The 23,232-nt window shown below is 38.1% G+C and overlaps 1 protein-coding gene across 2 annotated transcripts; it reads right to left on the bottom strand.

The window, feature by feature from the left end:
• Positions 1 to 1,380: 1,380 nt before the first annotated feature.
• On the bottom strand, positions 1,381 to 14,717 carry LOC132122072 (sal-like protein 1). 2 transcript variants are annotated; one of them, XM_059531951.1, is made up of 3 exons: positions 14,238 to 14,717; positions 4,270 to 7,679; positions 1,381 to 2,997 (listed from the first exon to the last, which is right to left on the bottom strand). In XM_059531951.1, exons 1-3 carry the CDS (start codon positions 14,308 to 14,310, stop codon positions 2,557 to 2,559), a joined length of 3,924 nt encoding a protein of 1,307 aa, XP_059387934.1. In that variant the 5' UTR covers positions 14,311 to 14,717; the 3' UTR covers positions 1,381 to 2,556. The 2 variants fall into 2 exon arrangements, with proteins under 2 accessions (XP_059387934.1, XP_059387942.1); XM_059531959.1 differs by lacking the exon at positions 14,238 to 14,717 and adding an exon at positions 10,595 to 10,683.
• Positions 14,718 to 23,232: the final 8,515 nt, after the last annotated feature.

Here is a 23,232-nt window from a genome sequence, read left to right as displayed (position 1 = left end):
ACGTTTGATAAATACATATGAACTGCATTCGTCCTGGATTCGGGTCTGAATCAGATAACTTTAATGTCAAACACCGATGACAAATGTCATAACTGAAAGGGGTTTCCTGTCAATGTTGTTAAGAATATGCGCGTGAAGAATCCGGAAGCTGATGTTCAAACAAAGCGCCTGTCGCGGGAGCTCAAAGTGAGCGCACAGATTGAGAGGGGCGGGGACCCTCTGCCGCTCCCGGACTGTTTGCAAGGGTCATTTAGCATAGCGATCTTGTAAATATTGGGGAATTTAGCCAGCTATAAAATCCGGGGAGGAGGCGGCGTGGGGCGAGAGGATGCAAGCCTTGAATTAACAGATCCTGCGTTTCAGGAAGTGCAATGGTGTGTTAAATTAAATGCAGCTGGTGAAAACCAGGACATATATTTTATTTAAACGTTGAAAGATTGATAGTTAGTATTATTTTTATTTTTAGCTATTTTTTTAAAACTCACTATTCATCAATGACATTTCCTTAAAGGGTTTATATATTTTAAAAGTGGTTGAATGATTAACAAGAATCAATGTTAAAATTATAACAATACCCCGATAACAGAATATTTCATGCTTTTGTTGGTGAGGACAAAATCCTGTTAAATGGCGAAATCCAGAAGGGGAAAGCAAAGGAACGTATCGTATTGTACAGCGCAAAATGTATATAAATTGGCTAATTATTATTATTATTATTTTTTAATATTATTTTTATTTATTTTTTATTTAATTTGTTTATATATATGTATATATAATTAACGTGTACTAAACAGGCTACAGTCCGGCTAAATCCAAAATCTCCGGGTAACATGAAACAAGTACATAAATAAAATAGCCAGCACCTTAGCTAAAAGCTTGTTAACTCAAAGAAAACGGGTTAGTCTACATGAAAAAAGTTTTCCTTAAGAGACAGGAACGGTGAACCAATCCATCTAAACAAGCGCTGAAAGAAAGGGGCTTCTAAAACGATCGATTGTTTAATTAAAGATGCTGAAACCTGTCAAGCAGCAGAATGATGAACTCAGAAATGTGACTTGCAGAGGAGCTGCGTGTGTTTTAATGAAGCGCCCTGTAATTGCATTTGCACCCTAACGGACGCGGTCTGACACGTTTAAGTTAAATATGTAACCGGCTTTGGATTAACATTTCACACGTTTAATGCACTCTGTCGGGAGAAGAAATCCATAGTCCATCAGACAAGAATTTCTGCCAGAGCTAAAAACAGGATTATTGACTAGGCAAACTCAACATTTTTTTTAAATGAAAAAATACGTATATCATTTTTAATAGGAAAAACTTGCAAAATAAATAAATAAATAAATAAATAAATGCAATACAAATAAATCATCAAGACCGACACTCTTTCTTTTGGAAAACTGATGTATTTGATTATTAGAGTAAAGAATTACAGTATCGTAGTTGTTAGTAGGTATTAAACTGTAGAGAAACTGGGCCCTAAAAGATCTTCCAACTTTTCAAGAAAGTGCATGTAACAGTCCATATATATATTTATATAATATTTATAAAAACACTATCATCATTTGTCCCCGGTCGAGATGGACCATGTCTTCGAGTAAGACTATGTACAATTGCTGTAAAGGAATGTGTTGCTCCACATCCGAAAAAAAATAAAATAAAAAATAAAATAAAAAATGTATAGGGCGCGTCAACACGTGAAGTGCAGTAGATGTCAAACAAAAGACGCTGGTTCCTAGCAGCAGTTTGAAAGCCCAGCAAAACCTCAAAGATCACACAAGGCATTTTCCCCTCCCATTCGTAAGTGTGTGGACCTCTTCATGTCGACATCTAACAACCGTTTTTTTGTATCCTATAAGCACAAGTAAAGAGTGAGAACTGAATGTAGTAAAAAGCCAAATGAAAATACTAAGGTCTAAATAAACAGGTGAAAACTTTTTTTATGCTTTTCTTTTTTCTTTTTTTTTTCTTTTTACTTCTAAGACAGAGAGAAAAGGAGTAGCCCATGTCCCTGGATTTATGAAATGTTGATATTTCTCAGAGGAAAGTTTCTACACAGCGTGTAAATCATCTAGCACAGATAAGTGTACAGTATTTACAGCCTTATGTTGCACTTTTTAAGCTCTAAATCATTACATGAACATCAAGTTTTGTTAACACATACTACAGATAGAAAATAATTTAATGCCATGGTGAAGTCTTCTACCAAGAAATGCTAAGTGTCAAAAGCACACTTTAAAACACTCATACAGATTCACTCTGCTGATAAAACAGAAAATAACATAAAAACTAAGTAACTGTTAATATTTCCACTTGGTTTTTCGAGCAAGGTTATAATCACTAATAAATAGGCTCCATAAAACTATAACATGTTGTACATTGTACAAAAAAAAGCAAGTTCTTTTCAAACTCGTCTTCATAAAGTCTTAATGGCAAGCAAAAGCAGATAGTTTTTTTTTTCTTGCTTTTCATTCTTTCTTTCATGGACACATATATGGGAGCATGTGTGTGCCAGTTTAAGAGTGTATATTTGTTCATGAGAGCAACAAAAACGATTCTCTAGTTGGTCACTATCTCCTTGTCCTCCATGAAGCGTGTGAAGCGGAAGTGAGTCCCGTTCTCAGTGTTGGCCATTTTCTCCAGGCCAACCAGAGCAGGATTGGGCTCAGAGTTATGCAGCTTTTCCATGCTGCCTGTCAAGCCTCCGATTGGAGAACTGCCCCCGTTGCCCACACTCCCTGACAGTGGAGGGGGCAGGCCTCCATTCTGGATCACAGAGATCTCGTTGGTCTTCATGGCCAGGCCGTTAGAGAAAGCAGCAGCATACTGATTCCAGAAGCTGGTTGGGTCTCCGTTTCCAGCCCTTCCAGTTAGGTCCTTTTGGAAGAGCTCAGGGAACTTTACGGGGTTTGTGCCCAGGAAAGCCATGGGACCATCTACTGAAAGCCTGCGACCACGCCGTGCAGGAGCACTGTTCCACATGTGGGTACCCATGTGCACCTAGTGAGAGGGAGAGAGAGAAGGAAGTGGAAGAAAGGAATTAAAGAGTATAAAAACAAAGAAGCAGTAGAGCTACAATGTTTAAAATTTGGAAACATTAAAATGAATAACACGTGAGATGATGCAATGGAAAAAGAGGACCAGTATAATAATTAGTATTAAAATAGGCCCACTGGAAGCAGCATTTGTCTAATTATTAAAACAAGGTTAAAATGTTGTAACGTTCACTCAGTGAGAATGGTGGTCTGCATATAAAACAAAGGACCTGTGGTAAACGTGTGTTCTGAGAAAATTGCACTGTCCACTTTCATTGTGCTGGACAGTATTGTATCTGACAGTTGCCCCCAGTTCACCCTTGAAGCATGCAATACATTCAGGAATGTTCAAAAAAGAACAAATTTTAATTGTCACAACCCTTAGGGTAGCATTGAACATATGAGTTGTACATTTTCTCATCTTAATGCTACTTTTGCTATTTACAAAGCTCATAAATGATTTAGTGATCCCCATTCCCCATTTATATGATAATCTTTTCAAACTGATAGTGTTTAATGCATTGAAAAATCATTATTGTTTTTTTATATCAATATTTTATGCAGTGAAATCAGAAAATGAAAAAAAAAAATATTCAATTTAATTTTCAATTTCATACTTCACTTAAAAAGTACCTACTTATTTATTCAGAGGAAAATGTATAGATTGATATTTACATTTCTTCTTGAAAATTATACCTTATTACAAGTCAAATTTCACACAAATTAGTGCAATTACATATCCATATAAAACCACCAGGATTCTGTTTATGTGTGTGCTTGGCCTTTTTATTTATTGCGATCAAAGATAAACTCTGGAAAAATAGTGAGTGTGCCACTGCTAAGGGTGGTTGCCGCTGGTAACTGTGGTTAAGCCAGTTAAGTGAAGCAATCTTGGCTTTGTTCCATCAATTTCAAGCTCAGGTTTCAGCCCAATATTCATATAAATTGGATGACTCAACATTTCCACTTCGTCTTTATTATTTCTGTATGCTTTCTTTATAATTGTATACTTTCTGTATAACTTCTTTATGCATGCTTGTGCTTTTCACCCCCCCCCCCCCTTCCTTACTATTCACAAAGCATACTACTTATTTTCCCTCATTAGTACTTGTTTATACAGTCAATCCCTATTTTGGCTGGCTTTTCAAAAACATGAATAGCAAAATAACAAAGAAAAAAGTTCAAATTTCATAAAAACAGAGAAAATAATTTTCATCTCATTTTCAGCAGTGATTACCTTGAGATTTCCTTTGGTGGTAAATGCTCGTCCACAGATGGTGCAAGCAAAGGGCTTCTCTCCCGTATGGGTTCTCTCGTGGATTTGCAGGGCACTTGAGGAGGAAAATGTCTTCCCACAAGTGTTACAGTAGTGTTGCTTAGGTGTCCTCCGTGGTGGGGCAGCTGAAAGTACTGGAGAAGTGGAAGCAGATGAGGTCACCAGTGCCGGGGGCAAGTCTTTTACTTCAGGTTGAAGGCCATGCAGAAAGCCATTGACCTCAGTCTTCATCATTGAGGACAAGGGTCCAACAGATAGAAGCGATGGAGTTGGGCTGGAGGCAAGACTGGTGTTAGGCTCAAAGAGCTGGGAGGGTAAATCTCGCATCTGGTGGGTCAGCATATGTTGCTTCAAGTTCCCCTTGGTGGAAAAGCCCCGGTTGCATACTGTGCAAATAAACGGTCTCTCTTTGGTATGGCTTCGGTAATGGATGTCCAAGGCACTCTGGCAGGCAAACGTTTTGCCACAGATGTCACATGCTGTATTCTTCAAGATGCCTCGCTCACGGAAGGGGAAAAGCATGCTAAGAGGATCTTTTGATGAGTTAATTGAAGTAAGATCCAGAGCTCCAGGACTGTGAGAATGAGACTGCATGAGACCCGCACTAATGTGGTCTAATGACAATGCCCTCTGCTGCCGGTCCTCCATACTAGGAGACTTTTGCTGTTGGATAGTACCATTAGAGGGTGATGGAGCTTGCATGGAAGAGGTAGATTCAGAGACAGCTGGACTTCCGGCACTTTGGCTTTCAATGTCGCCTCCAAGAGAAGATGAGTCATTTGTGAGTCTGTCTCCTTCCATTACTTCGTTCTCCATTAATTTCCCTTGGTCACACTGCTCTTCTTCTTCTGCTCCCTGGTTGGCACTCTTCTCCTGGCTCTCCATGCCTAATGATTCCTGTGGAGTAGGGGATGAACAGAGGCTGTCTTGAGATGCATCAACTGACTTTGGTGTGTCTGGAATGCTGCTGTATGGTCCATCTTCGATTCCTTCCATGTTTTCATCAGAGAAGTTGTCAAGATCATCAAAGTTTCTCTCATCGAACGAGCCAGCATCGGATCCCATGGATTCTGGATAGTTGTCAGGAAAAGGGGTATTAGGGATCTGGCCACCCATGTGCATGCGAATGTGTTGTTGAAGTACCACAGCATTTGTGAATTTCTTCTGGCAAATAGGACAAGAATGCTGGACCCTCAATGGCGGCATAGCTCGATGGACACTGTAATGAGTCTTGAGGTTGCCCTTGGTGGTGAAGGCACGACCACACACTTTACATTTGAAAGGCCTCTCCCCAGTGTGCGTGCGGTAGTGCATTTTGAGTGCACTATGACAGCTAAGAACACGGTGGCAGATAACGCACTCATTCGGGTCTGTCACTTTCCTGTCGATGTTCTCAACTAGTTGCTGAAGCTTAGATGTTTCTGAACCTTGGAGAGGATCAAGGAGACCCCCGAAAGGAAACTTTGCTTTGAACTGTTCTGACATCAGGGGCATGAGTGGGTTAGTGGCCATTGGAGGACTGTTGGAGGTGGTGTACTCAATGGTACCCTCCACTGCAGAGCTCATGTTGGTAGTTAGACTGGATGAATGGTTGTTTTCTTCAACTTTTTCATATGAGGTAGGCAGGGTTGTACTTTCCCCTTCTTCCAATACATTATCTGTGTTCTTCATGGGTGCTTCAGCAGGACCTGAGTCGCTTTTAGCAGAATGAGAAGGGCTGCTTATAGCCATTGAGCTATTCTCTTCTTTCTTGATGAATGGAGACAGGTTTGGTATAGTTGGTGGAAGTAACATGCCAACAGAAGATGTCAGAGTAGACAGAACGGGTTTACTATCGAGCCAGCTAGTCACTGGCTTCTCAGGGGGCATAGACATACCATAGGGAATACCAGTACTCGTAGGAATATTGTCTAGATGCTCTGGTACAGGATATGGGTTCATCTGAATGTGTGGATACTTCTCTTTATGACGCTGAAAATGAACCTTCAAGTTACCGCGGGTGGAAAAGCGGTTGCCGCATATGTTGCATTTGTATGGCCTCTCACCTGTGTGAGAACGTAAGTGAATCTGCAAAGCACTGTCACTACCAAACACCTTCCCACAAAACCTGCACTTATGCTTGAAAAATGTATCCTCAGAGCTACTCTTCGGTTCAAAAGAAGAGACATTAGGTGGCTTGCCTTTTCTTTGCTGAGCAAGTGCAGCCAGTGAGTTGAGATCCTCAACTGTGGTACCAACACTGGGCGGTGCACTGGAAAATATTGGGTTGCCTGGTGGGGGCTGAGGTAGAAGGGTATTAGTCACAGGATTCAATAGGCTTCCCATTGCAAAGGCTGGTGTGGATGACTTCGCCAGTGATTGATTTCCCAACTGAGGATGCAAGCTTCCTGCATTACCTGGCCTCTTGTCTGAAGGTAGGGCATTAACTGTAGCTGGCCCTGCTGCTCCAAGGTTTTGAGATGACTCTCCCACACTGGAGTTGTTCTGAGGTAGCTGCACAACATTAGCCATCTGTTTCAAACTGCTAATGCTTGCAGACTGGCTAGCTATGCTCTGTGCTAACCCTGCAGCAGCTGCCAACTGTTGAGACAAATGGGAACTAAGAGTGGTTAGTGGGCTAGTACCTGAACCTAAAGTCACAGGGGATGAACTAGGTGGTGCCTGGAGCTCAGGTGACTGTGAGGCTAGCAGAATAATCTGGTGACGAATCTGCTCGATGAGCTGTAGCTGATGGATCTGCTGCTGCTGTAGAGCCAAAAGCTGTTCCATGAGGGCTGGCACAGCCACCCTTTGTCCTCCCGTTGCTCTGGTCTCTTGAGAGAACTGGGCCACTGCCACTTTGGTGCTCTGTAGGTTTTCAATAATGACGTTGCTGTTGATCATGGAAAAATTACCCAGCTCAGTCAAGTTACCCAGCTGAGGTAGTGAGGCAGAGATGACAGAGTTCCCCAGATTAGACCCAGTGCTACCCAGAGCTCCATGGCTGCTTCCAACGCCACTGAGTGGACTGCCACCTGCCATATGTCCACTTCCATCATTATGGGGTGCAGAGACTCCTGACATCTCAGTGTCCATGGCCTCCTCTTTCTCAAGTTCGTTCTGTTCCAAAAGGTCTGTCAACTCTGCTTGATCTGTGTTATTAGTTGTATCATTCATCTGCTCATCAGGATTATGAGGAGAGGAGCCTGGGGAGAAGGTTCCAGAAGGAGACACTGGATTTTCATTAACAATTAGAACTAATTGATTCTTAGTGCAATTCTTCTGGTGTTGTTCAAGATCCGATAGTTCAAAGAACTCTGCGCAACATCTGCTGCAGACATGGGCACCCGATTCTTTACAGGGGGAGTCATCCGGGTTGGTCTCTGTGTCCCCTGCAGAGGAAAATAAGAGGGGGGAACAGGGGGATTAGTGATTAGAGATGTTTTGTATCTGAAGAAGCAGCTTTATCTGTTCAAATTCTTTTGTTGTTAATCTTCTCTTAATCAGTTTAATGCTTATCCCCCTCATACGTTCAAAAAACAACCATCAAAAAAGAAACACATACCAAATAAAACCTAGAAAGAGGCCTCCACACTATGTAGAGCTATGATGAAATAGGATAAGAAAAGAGACAAAATCAATAGCACTTTTAAAATATTGCTTAAAAGTGATCTTTGAAGATGTGTATCAAAGTCCCATCACTTCAACCACCTTAGGTAATAATTTTCTTCAGATAATCCATCAAAACATAAAAATACTATGAACTGAGAACAATGGGCACTAATGAAATTTCATAGAGGGCCATTGATTTCCAATATTTCATACTCTTCAATGTCTACACTAGGCACAAATCAACCATTTGAAGGACTTATTAGACTTTCAATTTGCTGTCAACTTTGCTCATTTTCAACCAACTGCAGGCATCTTGGACAGGTTATCCCTGTCACTAAACTAATTTGTATCCAGTCAGCTTGCAATCAGGATCTGACAGGAACAAGTAAGTCTTTGGCATTCAGATCGCTATGCACTCTTCAGAAGCACAGAAATTCATTCATACCAGGCTTAACATAAATGAAGTAATTGCATGATAATTTTAATACAGAGAATGGTTTTAAAAATTATTTGGAATAATAAATAATTATTCAATCAGTAGTAAAATTTGTAACTAGTTTTAGGTGAACGTTTATGCAGCACTATCAATGCAAGCATTTGAAAAGAAAAAAAAAACATTTGGCTGAGCAAGAAACTCTTTGCTTGATTAAACAAGTGTTTAAGTATACAGTAATAATATCACATGCCAGAATACATGCTGTTTTTTTTTCTTAATTTATACAGTTAAATAATTACTTTTTCCTGAAAGTGAACCATAAGCATTTGCAAAAGAAAGCGAGAAAAACTTTCAGTTCCCTCCCTCCCAGCCCTTTTAGGGCTGTGGCCTTTCTCCAGTTTCCTCATTCTTTCTCACCCCACCTCCTCTCTTTTTGTCCCACAGAAATCATGCTGTTTAACATAAAACATAAGTTGATTTACAAATTGCAATTCACTATGAGTCCCACTCATTGTGGGGCTTCGCTCTCAACATTTTCATCATCGTGGAGATTCATTTGCAAATGAAACCCCTGCAAGAAGTGTGTCCCAGCCCTGTGGAGAGACAGGATGGCTCCCCATTGTTCCCCAGCATGGGAGTGTCAGAGCAGGGGAGAGGGGCGAGGGCCCAGCCTGCTCATCACGACTGGCTCTAAAGCAGATCCTGTTTAATTCAGAGATTATCTTCCCCCTGTGTCTCTCTGAGCTGGAACATCAGATAACGTTAAAGTTGCCATGACAGTAAAGCCGTGTCTCACACAAACGATGTGTTGCCCAGATGGGAAAAAAGTCTACTTTTTTGATGAAAAAGTTTTAATATTAAAAGTCTGTTGAGGTGAGGCTAATGAAAGGGGGGAAAAGTAAATATAGTGTGGGGGGAAGTTAAGAAGATCACTTGAGTAGAAATTAAGGATTAATGTGTAAATCATATCATACTGCTTATTAGAACAAATTATTTTTCAAATATATAATATAATACAATCTATATATATATATATATATATATATATATATATATATATATATATATATATATATATATATATATATATATATATATATATATATATATATATAATGGTATTATATAAAATATTAAAAACAAAAATGCACATTAACTGTCGCTTTTTATATACAGTATAATATAGTATTCATTTAATATAATGACAATTCCGTCCAAAAATTAAACCACTTAAATTTATTCAGTGCAACCTGTTGCAAATTTTAGTCACTTCATCTGATCACAAAATACAAATACTTCCTCAGTAAATATTTACCGCAAGAGACTAATATATATTATATATTATATTACTAATATATGAAAAACAGCAAGTCTTTGGAAAGAATAAAATAATAATAATAATAATATTAAACATAATGTAACTTTTGAATATGTATCCTTACAAATGTATATTCAAATGTTGCATCACTGTGGACTATTCAAATTCACACCTATAATTATTCATTTAATTATAATATTTAGATTTAAACAGCACCTTGTTTTCTTAGAAAATACATATTCTAGAAGATGGACATTTGAGCTATTTATTTCCAAACAATGATTTGACGACCATCAAATGACGTGAAATATATATATATAAAAAAAATTATTATGACTTTCCAAAGAGACATTTTGTCACAACCTCTGACCTGTTAATAAAGCATGTGCTTTATTCTGCATGTAAACACTGCATGGTACAAATCTAATGAATAAATATATTAATTAATTAAAAAACATGTGCATGCCCAAAAATAAATCAAATAGCATCTGAGCAAATAAATTAAAAATTAGCATTTTAAATAATCATTTTCAGTCGAAGAAAAGAAAATTTTTTTTTAGAATTTAATCAAACTCAAATGACAATGTACAATGGGTAGCTTACAAAGCCAGATGTGTATCTATACGAAGTCACTCTAAAGTACATGGAAAGCAAGAAACGACGCTAGTTTGTGCAAGCTATTGTACACTGTGCACGGCTATTTGCTGAGCTGTAGATTAGTGAGGCAGAGCTAGTTTTAATGAGAACCGTTCTATACACTGTGATGGCATTGGGTCTTGTCAGCATGCTACAGAGAAGGTCAAAGATCTCATCCCAATCAAATCAAGACAGAAAAAAGACAGAGAGAATTGGTGAAGTGGTAAGTAAAAAAAGAAAAAAGAATGACTAGAAAAAAAGAGAGGCTGAAGATACATGAGTATAATTTTTAATGTCTACGTTACTTTTCTCAGCTGCAGGCGCCTTGCTAGTTGTGACTTCGAAGAGTGAGTTACCGTTCACTCAGAACCTCCTTGTGTGTCTCTTACTATCTTCCACCCGCCCTCAACTTTCCTGCTTTCCCTTAGTGTCCCTCCCTCACTTTCTCTCTCAAGCCATAGAAAACTTCCTACTGAACACTAGATGGTGTGCCTGGGAAAGGCTTCTCTGCTGGTCACCGAGCCTTCATACTCAGTTCTTATGCCTTGCTCTTAAAAGGACGAGTGTGAGAGGAGACTTGATAATTTATTATTATTAATTTTTTTAAGCTTCTTTCAAAACTTTCACTACATAAACACTGACAAATTGACGACATACAAAATCCCTGTTGTTTGCGATGCTTGTGTGTGTTTTGGGGGGGGGGGGGTCATCTCTCTGGGTGGGTGTGTGGCAAATTTGCTAAGGTGAAAGGGGAAAGCAGCCACATTGAGCTTAATCCACATCACCCCCCCCCCCCCCCCCCCCCCCAACTTCTCAACCACACACACACACACTAGGAAAAAAAAAAAGTACGAGTCCCTGTTTGGCTGTCTATAGCACAGCATGGTGGAGGTCAGAGACATGGTACACATGATCAAACCGTGACCTGATCTCTCCTCGCCTCCGCAAAGAGGAAGCCTGACAAAGGTTAAAAAAGCTCTACATCCCACCCTCAGTGACAGGCCAACAAGGACAGACTCCTCACCTAAGTCTAGCCGTAATACTGCTTTTTAATACCTCACACAGGCAGCAAAGCATAGGGGGGAAATTAGCCTCTCTGCTTTTCTCAAGTGAGAAGACACCAAGGACGTTTATCTGTATTTACCAAGACCTGGTTTACACCAAAGGTTAAGGAAAAAAGTTACCTACCAATGCTTAAGTCATGAAGACAGCAATACATTTCTGACCTGACATAGCCTACAGGTTATGCCTTTGCCCTTTTGCTTTGAATGAGATGTATTTGGCGAAAATGTGAACTTGGTCAGCTGACAGCGGTTGACAAACACTGCCATTCACTTCTTTATTAAACTGAAAAGGGAACATCCAGCTATTCCATGATTTTGAAAATCTGTTTTCTTTTCCGTTTCTGAAATTCTAGAAGTAATCGCAAAACATGTACCTGCCTTTGCACGTCAGTCGCCAAACAAGATTATGTAGGCTAAATCTGGGCCTGTTCTCGTATTAATTTTTAATTACAACGAGCTGATTTCCGTATTTCTTTCTCTACAAATTAAAAGGTAATAGGCTATGTTACAATAAGAGGATGAAGGCCTACTCAATATTGCATCTCAACACACAGATCCGCGAAGATCAGTATTTAAAAAAGAGGAAGAAAGAAACAGGCTATAACAAGGGGAAAACGATTATCTTTATATTATTATTATATTATTAACGATTATTAATATATTATATATATATATAAAATAATAATTCTATATATATTATTATTATTATTTTATAACCATACATAAACACATTGTAAGTTTTACGAACGCATATGAAACTAAAGTTGTGACATTTAGAAGCAACTGGTGTCTATAACGGCCCATGATCTGCAACGAAAAGCAGTTTAGTTTTATTTTATTTATAACCTCAGAAATCAAATGAATTAACGTGAAGAGGAGGAGCGTAAAATAACGTTGTTGTTTACTGCAATATTAAAGAGCTAATAGTATTGTTGTGCCAGTATACTAATCTTTATGTTAGCCTACATATAGAAAAATTAATTATAATTAATGTTTCTATATGTATGTTAACATAAAGATTGCCGTAGAACGGTCATTAAATTAACGGTGTGCTATATTTCTATAGCCTACTAACTTTCCTTTTTGCATTAACAGTAGGCTATAAGTAGGTTACTTCTGTTAATTCGTCACATGTTCCACATCGGAATATTGAAAATGGATTTAAGATGAATAATAAAACAAAATAATAATAATAAATGAAAGAAAATTATTTGGATATAGTTTCTATATTAAACAAAATCCTTACCTCTTCAAGGGTACCATTCTAATCAGAAACATGATAGCCTACAAAACGCTGAGTTAAGCAAGAGATAAGACAGTTCCTCCGAAACACCCAGTTTTAAAACGGATCAAGACAAGTAAGACACTTTCCTGATCAGAGTGTTCAGTATGCCCTTTAAATTCTTTTTATAGCTCGATGGGACATGAGACGGCCTTTGATAAATGCAGTTTAAAAGTAGTAAAACAAGAATAGGCTTAAAATGTGTAGCCAATAACTGTTACAAAACCTAGTCACTGCCTGCTTGGCTTCAGAGACAGAAATGTTCAAAAACTAAAAACTATTACATTAAATTACTACATTTAGTAGGAGAGCATTTTTAGAAAAAAAAAAAAAGGAATCATTCATACAGATTTGGGCTTGTAAAATCGTTATTTTACATGTGCAAAGAAATAATAATTCTATAATATATTAATAAAGATTTTGGACTATTATTTGTATATCTCGTAAAACATTTTTAGTAAATGTAGCTACCTGTTAAAAGATGACAGGGCACTGTATGAAAGATGAGTTTGGTCACAGTGTGGGACAGTGTGTGTCGGAAACTAGCTACCTGGCATGGGCTACTAGCAAGTCAGCTCTTGATCATAAAACTGAATTAAAAGCAAACGAACAAGATTACATATTGGTGTAGGCTACGTTTTCGATACCCTTCTATTGTATAAGGTATAGCAAAATTAACATGACGCAAAAAGTTTCAATTATAGGCTGTAAGTGAGAAGTCATAATGGAAAAGCTTGATTAGCCTATACATGATATTATGTGATTTCGTTGTCCGATCGCTCGCAACTACATGCTACTAGTCTTACATATTACGGTTTCATAAGAGTTGGAAATACTGGGGGAAATATTTTTAAGAAAATAAGTTTCGCCGACGTCTCCTCCACCTTTAAGGTCGCATGACATAATTTTCGATAACGGAGTGAGATAGGCACAGCTGGTCAGTGAGATAACATGGTGTAAAACTATATACAAAAGGAAAAAAATAACCGTATTACATCATTTCTTTCTGGGTTTTGGCGCTGCTGAAGTCTAGAGATGCAATATCCAACAGAAGAGGGGAGGAGGGGGAAAAGCTGAAACCATACGAATCCCCACTTGTGTGGGCAACTTAAACGGGCCAGAACAAAACTAATTCTATGAGCTTTAACTTTCACCAATAAATACTGGGGAATTTTGTAAAAAAAAAAAAAAATTCATAATAAAATGAAACGCGAACTTCGCCTATTATAGCCTACTTTCCTTCACAAGTCAGCTTGAGACCAAAAAATAAAAATACAAATAAAAAAACCTGGGAATGGTAGGCAATAAATGGATTCTTAGAAGGATCACACATACCTAAATGAAACGTGATTTTGTTGTAACGCAAAGTGATAGTTTTGAGTGGTCTAAAACTTTTCAGCTGTAAATAGACCTCTTCCAGCGAGTCCCTTCAGTAGCACAAATAGCCTATATATCAATTCCTTGTCTGAGTTTTTTAAAAAAAATTCCATGGGGGAGGCACAATAAATACGTTTAAACTAAAATAATCATAATAAAAGTAGAAATCGCGTTGGGTAAAAAGTGCAGCGCGAGTTTATGTGTGTGATAAGGGCTTGCACTCACCATTGTGCTCGGTTAGGACCGGCTGCGAGTCGGACTGGAAATGCTGCGGCTTCGCTTGTTTCCTCCGCGACATGCTGGCTCACGCATCAGCCACGAAAGAATAAAAAATTACTATCAAATCTGCTCAAAATTACGGAAATCGAGCCCATCCACCGCGCATGTGTCCTGTTATGATTATCAATAATGCCTCGCGATTAATCATGGGAGGGGAGGGGGGGGGGGGGGGGTCCTCTGAAAGGCGATTGGCACCTTGCCAGCCCCCTATTCAAATGAAGTCTCTTTAATCAATTAGCCGCTGATTTGCTGGGGACTCTTGTCTCTCTTGCTGCTCCCACCCAATGAGTTGATCCGTGTGGAAGAAAGGCTGGATTTTCCAACTCCCTTTAGATACAGTTTAACCCTTCTTAGCAACCATCTGGTGGCTACGTTAGAGCTTAACTTGGCCACTACAGGAATGTCAATTTCTCTTTCGAAAGACCAACCGTACTGGTGCTCAAAAGTTGCAATTCACCAAAAAGTGTCCGGATGGCCAAACTCTCTGCCAAAGGACTTCCAAAGCCTTTTCCGTAGCTTGACGCTTCAGAGCGTGTCGCGTATCCTCGTTTGTGATTGGCATTAAAGTTGTTGTAATTCAGCCCCTGGATGATTGCACGCGCACCGTTTCTAACCAAGTCGTTCTTTCCTCAAGGCAGTGGTGTTAAAAGTAAGTCGTTCAACGGCGTTTCGTGCGTAATGGCAACTATCGGCGTCTCGAGAGTCCAAAGAATGTATCAAATGTCCCAAATCAGATTCATCTGATTATTGCCGAACGGGATCAGTAACACGTTTTCATCACACGCCGCATTCAACGAACAAACAAACTTTAAGGGCCCATGCAGAACGGTGAGAAATCCTCAGCCCCACCCCTCTGTTATTCTATTGGTCACTGCTCTGTTCTATCATAACTCGCGCTCTGTGTCCCTCTCAGTCTCGCACCCACCTCTCCTTCCCGCTCTCACTCTCTCACCGCGCGACCGAGAGACAGAGGAAGCGCTCGGACTTCACGGCGAACCGCTTCGGCTGTGCGAATGCATCAACCTAGCCTGTTTGAGAATAATGTCGCAAAACAATTTTAGCTTTTTATTTTTCGAGGCAGTGACCGAGAAGACAGTCCTCATCCAAGAAATCTTTAGTGCTGAAATGTTAGAAGGCGCATAAAAGTGAAAAGTCTGGAAATCATCAAGAAAGTCTTTGGAAACAAGTATATTTTAGAATCGATTTAAGATGGAATAAAACAAACAAACAAACAAACAAACAAGCAAACAAACAAAAATAAAACAACTGTCTTTAAACAGTTTGCTCTTTCGACGGGGAAATGTGCAATGTATTGTCAAAATGTATTTGGATTAGGGTTAGGGTTAAACATGACAAAAAAATAAATAAATGTATGACCTATGAAATAATGGAGAAAACAATACGAGAATTTACTTCAAGATTTCCCCCAAGTACTTTATCTTATAATGGACAAATTATTTGCTGAAGCATTTGCATATTTATTTATTTTTTAAAGTAAGAATCACATATTTAAATTTTTCAACAGCCTATAAATGTGAAAACAAATGTGATTTAATAATTTCACATGCGTAAAACAAAATTGACATTATCATTCCAAACGTAGCATAGTTATCTGTCCATGCTACTTTACATGGTTATACAAAATCATCTCTCATTTGAAACGATTATATTTAATAATAATAATAATGATGATGATGATGATATGAGTTATCATATTTATGAATAGGCAGTGTTTTAAAGAAGAGAGATTCCCCTCTGATCCATGCAGCGACTTGCAAAGCTGAAGATTTATGCCCTGGAAAAGACAAACGAAGCTATCAGTCTAGCTGATTTTGAGAAATGAAGATAATAACGTTACTATAGGTGATGTCTCGGATGCCATTATTTCTCACTGAATATTTAACGAACTGCTGCCGGCGAGATGGATCAGGTCCTATAGCGTCAGCTATCCATACTTAAGGTGACTGTTATTTACTTATTAATGAAACAAGAGAGGGAAAGAAGAGAGGAGTAAACGGACGACGTGTACTTTTGGTTGAGAAAAAAATGATAAACGGAGAAGAAATCAATATACTACTTACCTTTTAAAGCACATCAGATTATGGCTGTGTTTTAAAGTTATTTGTATTGTTTTATTTCTGGCCTAACGTATTCCCACCTGTCCACATTAATTGCATGAATATTTTTTTTCCCGAAAAAAAAAATCTTAAAATGTCTTTCTTTCTTTCTTTCTTTCTTTCTTTCTTTCTTTCTTTCTTTCTTTCTAACAACTCCTACAATAAATGATGAAAAGTCCTGAAAATCACATCGTGTCATAAATACGGACTGTGAGAAGGGGGCAATATTGTGATGTCCCCGGTGAGAGGATCGATGTTCGGTTAATTGATGTGAGTGTTGGTGTGGGGCTGTAAACACGCTGATTTGCAGCTCAGCCGAGCGCGAGACGCTATAAATGAGATTCCCCGCGCGCGCTCGGACAATCACCGCGTGAATGACACTAACGGCGAGAAATTTGGGCTGTGACTCGAGAGAAGTCAGGATTGCACCACAAGAATGGGGGTAGGGGTTAAGTGAAAGCGCTCAAACCCTCCCTCCCTCCCTCTATTATGCGACGGAAATTAATTGGCAGGGCTGACAAATGTTTGGAAATATTATTTGGGTGACACCGCTTTGCAGATGTCACGAGTTCCATTTTAAAGTTAAAAATCTTCCTTAGAGATGATAACATTTATTTCGACCATCAGAATATGAAATATGTAAATCTTTAAGATAACGTTTATCTTATATTGAGCAAAGAACAAGTCAGGGCTCTTTCTAGAGCGCAGATGCTCGCGCTCACTTGGGGTGTCACGCGCTAATCGATAAGAAGCATATAGCAGCGGGAGCGCGTGGGGCCATCATTCACCATTATCACTGACAACCGATAATTGATCATTCCACAGAAACAGAGGGCGTTTGACCGCATAATTGAATAGCATAAGCAGTATGGATAATTTTTTTTTTTTTGCCTTCGCTTTTGTGGACGCCACACATCACCGTTTTATGTCTTATCTCTTTTAAAAGAGCTCCTTTTTGTAGATGAGTTCAACATGTAGCTTTCAGTGAGGAGCTGAACTGCACGCTCTGCGTGGAGAATTACAAACAGTTGGATCACACTTTGAATTGGATCAAGTCGAAACAGTGGCGAATGTGAAGGACCTTATGAAATGTTAAACTTCTTGTCACAGAGAAAAGCGCGCTCTCTCTTCATTCTCCTAACCGTTGAGCTTAAATGAGAGATGTTTATCTTCACTCCTTCCTCTTCAGGAATTTGATGCTGCTTTTTTATCAGGCTGATTTACACTCTGCCTGTTGGAGGTAGACGCACGACTGTTTTAAGCCTCGTTTATCCGCGCTCATTTGCACTCGATCGCTTCTTGCAGGTCAAGAGTGGAATGCAAAACTCAGTGCGGGGCATTCACAGTTTTGGGGACAAAATAAAAATAACGGAAGAATCTCGAATTCGAATTAAGATTACGATTTATTTATGTTCTTAAGAAAGTGGACAAAGTTTAAGTGCGTATCTGGTGTTGTAAATTGTGATCTTGTCTCCATGGCAGGCGTGATGATCATGTCAAGCGGCAGACAGTCGCCTCCTGATGACATCTACCATCTGTTATCAACAGATGACGGGGATTATTGCAGCCACCGAGGCATTTTTCTAATGTGTTAGGTTCCAGACCTCAGGTGTGAATGGTTTATATTACAAATAAATACCACATAGTTTATTTACCTCAGCTGCTGCTCTCTGTCAATAATCAATAGTTAACTGGACTTATGTGATCAATATTGAAATACATTTCTATTTCATTATGCAAATAACTTTCATTTGCATAATTTCATTAAAGTGATGAACCACAGAATAGCCTGCTTCAAATATATCATACTTAATTTAAGTATGACTAAACATTTTACAGACATACACATATAGCTACGTGCATAATATATGTACATAATATTTCCAAATTCAGATTTTTTGTGTCAAAAAAAAAAAAAAAAAAACTTAGATGATACACAGATAAGGCATAAAATCGTAAATTAAGAGATCAATGTGGAGCTATTGTCCTCTAGTGAACCCACATTCCCACTCCCACAAATACAAGCTCACAGACAACATTTGATCCAACTTAGGCTTTACCTCTGTAATTGTTCCAGTCTCTCGACATCAATAGACTATGTTTGTTTTTGCACTGTCACAGAAGTGTTCTTGCTCTCTGCCCTTCTCCTGAGAAAACATATATTAAAAAAAGAAGAACAAAATGTTTTTACAAGAAAGGAACTTTATGCCACTAATAGTGAAGAATCAATAACATTTATCAGTGAATTCAGTGACCACTTCAGTCACATCATCACTCAACCTCTGTAAAAGCTCAAAATAGCGAAAAAAGAACCACAGTACAAATGAAAGAAAAGAGAAGTAGCTCTTGCATGCTCAGATGTCCTGATTTTTAATTACATATACCAACAAGCATCTAGCTGTCTGGGAAAGATACCGGTAACTTCAGTGTCGAGTTACCAAGAGAGAACAAGAGGATGGTCATGGGGAGGTCTTACGTTTTGTCCATGTGTGCATAAGAGTGTGTGTGAGATGGAGCAAAAAAGATAGAGATGTCTATAGACCTCTCTTATCTTCAGAAAAGGTTGAATTAGTGATTCATGATGAGTTATGTCACAATTTATCCTGGCTTCAACACATAGATACCACAGCAGAAACAGCACATTCTTGTTTTTATCTAAAGTGATACAAAAGTACAATATCAGTAAATCTTACTTTTGTGATTCTGCACATTTGACATGTTGAATCCATCCTATTTTGAACACTGAAAAACTGAAAAATGTAATATATATTCTATAACATAAATAATTGTAATAATGCTTACATGAAAACAAAATAAACGCTTCAGTCAAAACATGCATGGTCTGTTTCAGCTTAGGTGTGAAAACTCTCACTTAAAAACAACAATCTCCATGAGATTTGTACTTTGGGTTAGTTTAACAAACTAACAGAGCAGAGCAGAGCTGATGACGACTGGCCTAGATGAATCACATCCACTTCTCTTATCACTGATGAATGCTATTTGGAGGAAGAGCTCTTCAGCATGTTGCAGTGTTAGAGGGAGATTATTTTGACACATTTCAACTAAAAATGGATTAAATAACTTAACAAAAAATAAATACAATTAAAATGTACAATTTATAGACACTGTGCCTAGATGTTAGAAAAACATTGCCTGAACATATATATGGACACATACACACTCACAAATTTGGAGTGAGTCAGTGTGTAAAAACAAGGACAAAGAGTGTGACTACAGAGCTGTTTATGCTTTAAAAATATATAAATTACTAATAAGTCTGGGAGTCATGTGAACAGATTAATAAATGAGTAATGAAGCAAAAAGAGAAAAAGCACATAATTGACTTTAAAAAATGTTTTAAAAAGGATGAACGAATCACTTTTGGCTTAAGTGATATTTTCAGCCTGTAAAAACAGATAAAAAAAATTCCCTCTGTTTCCGCATGAACATTATGATATGATTTTATTATTTTTGAACGGTTAAGAAATTTCCGACATATTTCAGGAATGAGTGTGATTTTAAGGAAGAGGTGCTGTAAATAGCATGCACAAGACATTTTCAGTGTGAGAAATGTAAAATGAATGTTTCAAGATGTTTACTCTTTCATTCACATCTTTCCAGCACCCGACAAAGGAAAAACTACATTAAATTCAAGCTTTTCATTTTTAATTGTTCTTTAAAACAAGCAATAACACACATTAGACGGAACTGGGGTTTCAGTGGTTTGAAACTGCCACTGTCTGGAGGGAGGATAAGCAATATGTGAGTCTGTCTTTGAAAAGCAGACTAAGCAGTCTCATTCACAAAGACCACACAGTTAAACACATGCACACTCGCTGGAAAGAAAATCAAAAAACAAGTATGACATTTTCAGCGTAAAAAGTGACCATTGGCGCTCAAGATGATGAGTAGAAACGTCCTTGAAATACAGCACACATTTCTTCTCCTTCTCCTTCTCCCTCTATCACTTTATTTTTTAAAACTAACAGTGTCCCTGTTTATGTTTATAGCTTCATGTAGCAAAACATGTTTGAGTACAACTACTGACCCACTGACCACCCACAGCACATACACACACACAAATGTGCACAGGTTCCTGTGCAGGGAAGTTTGCTGTTGTTTTTATTGCTTCCTTTTCCATTGGCTGGCTCCCTCCCACATGTCCCACTATCACTTCCTTTCTTCCTTTGTGCAGGTTTTAGAGAGCAGAGACTGTGCTACCCTATTACCCTCTCTGGCCCAGTTTTCCCATTTCTTTATCCTTCTTTCTCTATCTCAGCCGCTTTCTAAGATTTCATGCCCTTATTATCTCCCTCTGTTTCGCTCTCCTTCTTTCTTTCTCCTTCCTTTTCTCTTTTCCTCACTCGTTAATATTCACAGTAAGAGTCCAGGCACTTACAAAGTCTCCTCTAGAGTCACAGCCAACTGTGGCCCTGTGAGAACAAACATACACAGCTTACAAACATCTACAGGAGGTGCAACTAGATCAGTCTCCTTCAGGGATATATCAGCAGAGGAATTTGAATTAATGTCATGCTTCACAGGTCATATAAAGATCTTTATGTATTCTAAAATGGACCATTTGGACCAAATGAACCAGTTAACCATGCAGACACAGACACAAATCAGTTGCTCTGCTGAAGCATCTATAAATGTATGTTTTGCTGATAAGCTATGATTTTTTGATATTCATGCATTTAAACTCTACGATGACAGTGTGTGTGCTGTATAGGACTCCATTATGCACATTTATCTCCTGGTGTATGTGACAGGAAGCAGACAGTCTATTGAAGACCTCCTCTTGATTTTAACAGGCTCTGATTGGACAGCAAACTCGCATTAAGGCTCTATTGATCCTCCTGCCGTTTCAGAGGTGATCAATACAATTGATTAGAGGTGGCTAAATCTAATACAAAAGAAAGTGTGCGTTTTTCTGTCTGTACAGTATGTGTGTGTATTAAAACATAATAATAATGATAATAATAATAATAAACAGTTCAATCAAAGTGAAAAATACACACACGCAAACAGTTTTCCACATATGTACTTTTACACTGCCATTTTTTCCAACACTTCAACCTTTATAGGCACAGGAAAATTCAACAGTAATTCATAAGATTAATCATTTGCTAAATGGTATCAATTAAACACGAAAAGGGTATGAACTAGAGTATGTGTTCAGCAATTAGGAACAAAGAGCTTCTCTCAGCCATTATTGTATGTTAATCACTTATTACTATGCACTAATTATGATGAATATAATTATACTGCGAGTTCTCATTGGTCATCAGTGGCAGGTTTATAAAGAAAAGGCAAATTTGGTCCTTAATTTTGCTGTTAATGAGATTAAGTATATTAATGATTCAATTACACGATGTAATGTCTGCTGCTTATAACCTTTGCAGCAAGGGAGATTGATTGTATCAGTAATGAGAAAAGTGATTTATCTGTCTCAAAGGTTGTTCAAAACGAGTAGCATTATTTCTCTACGCAAACCGTTCATTTGTTAAGTGTACTTAACTTGCCCCCCTAGAAAAGGTTATTAACTATTTGAAAAAGAACAATATTAATATATTTCATAATCAGTTATGTCAGCCTGTTAAACGTTATATAATCTCTCTCTAATCATCCGATCCAATGCTTACGATCGCCTGTCTTTAAGACAATATCCAAAACTCCTCTCTAGTTTGGTTATTATGCTGATTTTAATGATTGTTAGCGCTATAGTGGTGAAAAAGGATCTCTTGTATTTTCTGTCTGACACCAAATAACCTGATTTTCTTTTCAACTTTTCAACCTGCTCATAGCCCATTTAAAGGCAAGATAAGTTAACAGCCCGAATGAGAGTTTCATGTAATGTACAAATACAATAAGAGTGATACTTACCACGAGTCAGTCACGGGATATACTTTTCACAAACACAAACAACACATGTAAACATGCCACTGGCCTCTCTTTTCAAACCCCTGACCCCAAAATAAATAAATAAATAAAATAAACCGCCAAAACCTCTCATAATTCAATGTCGCCAAATCCAATTGACAAGAGTCAAATTGAATTTTCTCAGCAAATGCGACTGAAATTTTTAGACATTCTAAATATACAGAGAACATGCTTAAATAAACAAAGCATTTGTTTGTCGGGAAGTCACAAACAAATAGAATGATGTAGTGTTCACAAATTCAAATAAAAGCTTGTGTGTGCTACTGCACAGTTTAAAAATACCACCGGCATTATTGGTCGAGACAATAATTGGATTTTAACAGTCAAGCAGATGCTTTCTCACACCACATCCAATTCATAAAGCCTCATCCTGTCACTGGTGATCTGAAAAACGTCTGATGGAGTAATCGGCCCACGTAAAGGCCCATTCATTTTATGTGTTTATTTGTAGATTCTGTTGGAGAGGATGAGAATAAAAAAAGAAAAAGAAAAAAAGGAATTGTTTAAAGTATGTTATACCTGGCATATGTGGTCAATAAACAGGAAAATGGGAGTGAAATAGAAGGAAGCGTTATCAGCTGGATGGGTTATTATCCTCAAACCAACAAGCAAAAGGTTTGTGTTTAAAATAATGTTCAAAATGTATTTGATGATATGTTTAATAAATATCTGTCTTATAAAATTCTAACATGGACAAACAAGGGAGAAAAGAGAAACATTATGAGCTAATGATATGACGATATGACAAATAGCAATTTGATATGATGTAGTCCAATGCTCATAAAACAAAGGCCCACACTTCACGTGAGCAGCAGCTGAGATTGTGCTGATATCATTTCCTTCATTCATCACATCACATTCAAATGAAGTCAAAACTTTTC

The sequence above is a fragment of the Carassius carassius genome, chromosome 3, assembly GCF_963082965.1.
Source record: "Carassius carassius chromosome 3, fCarCar2.1, whole genome shotgun sequence".
In the NCBI taxonomy this organism is placed as follows: domain Eukaryota; kingdom Metazoa; phylum Chordata; class Actinopteri; order Cypriniformes; family Cyprinidae; genus Carassius; species Carassius carassius.
Note: the sequence above shows the minus strand (reverse complement) of the source record. Positions and strands in the feature narration are given on the sequence as shown.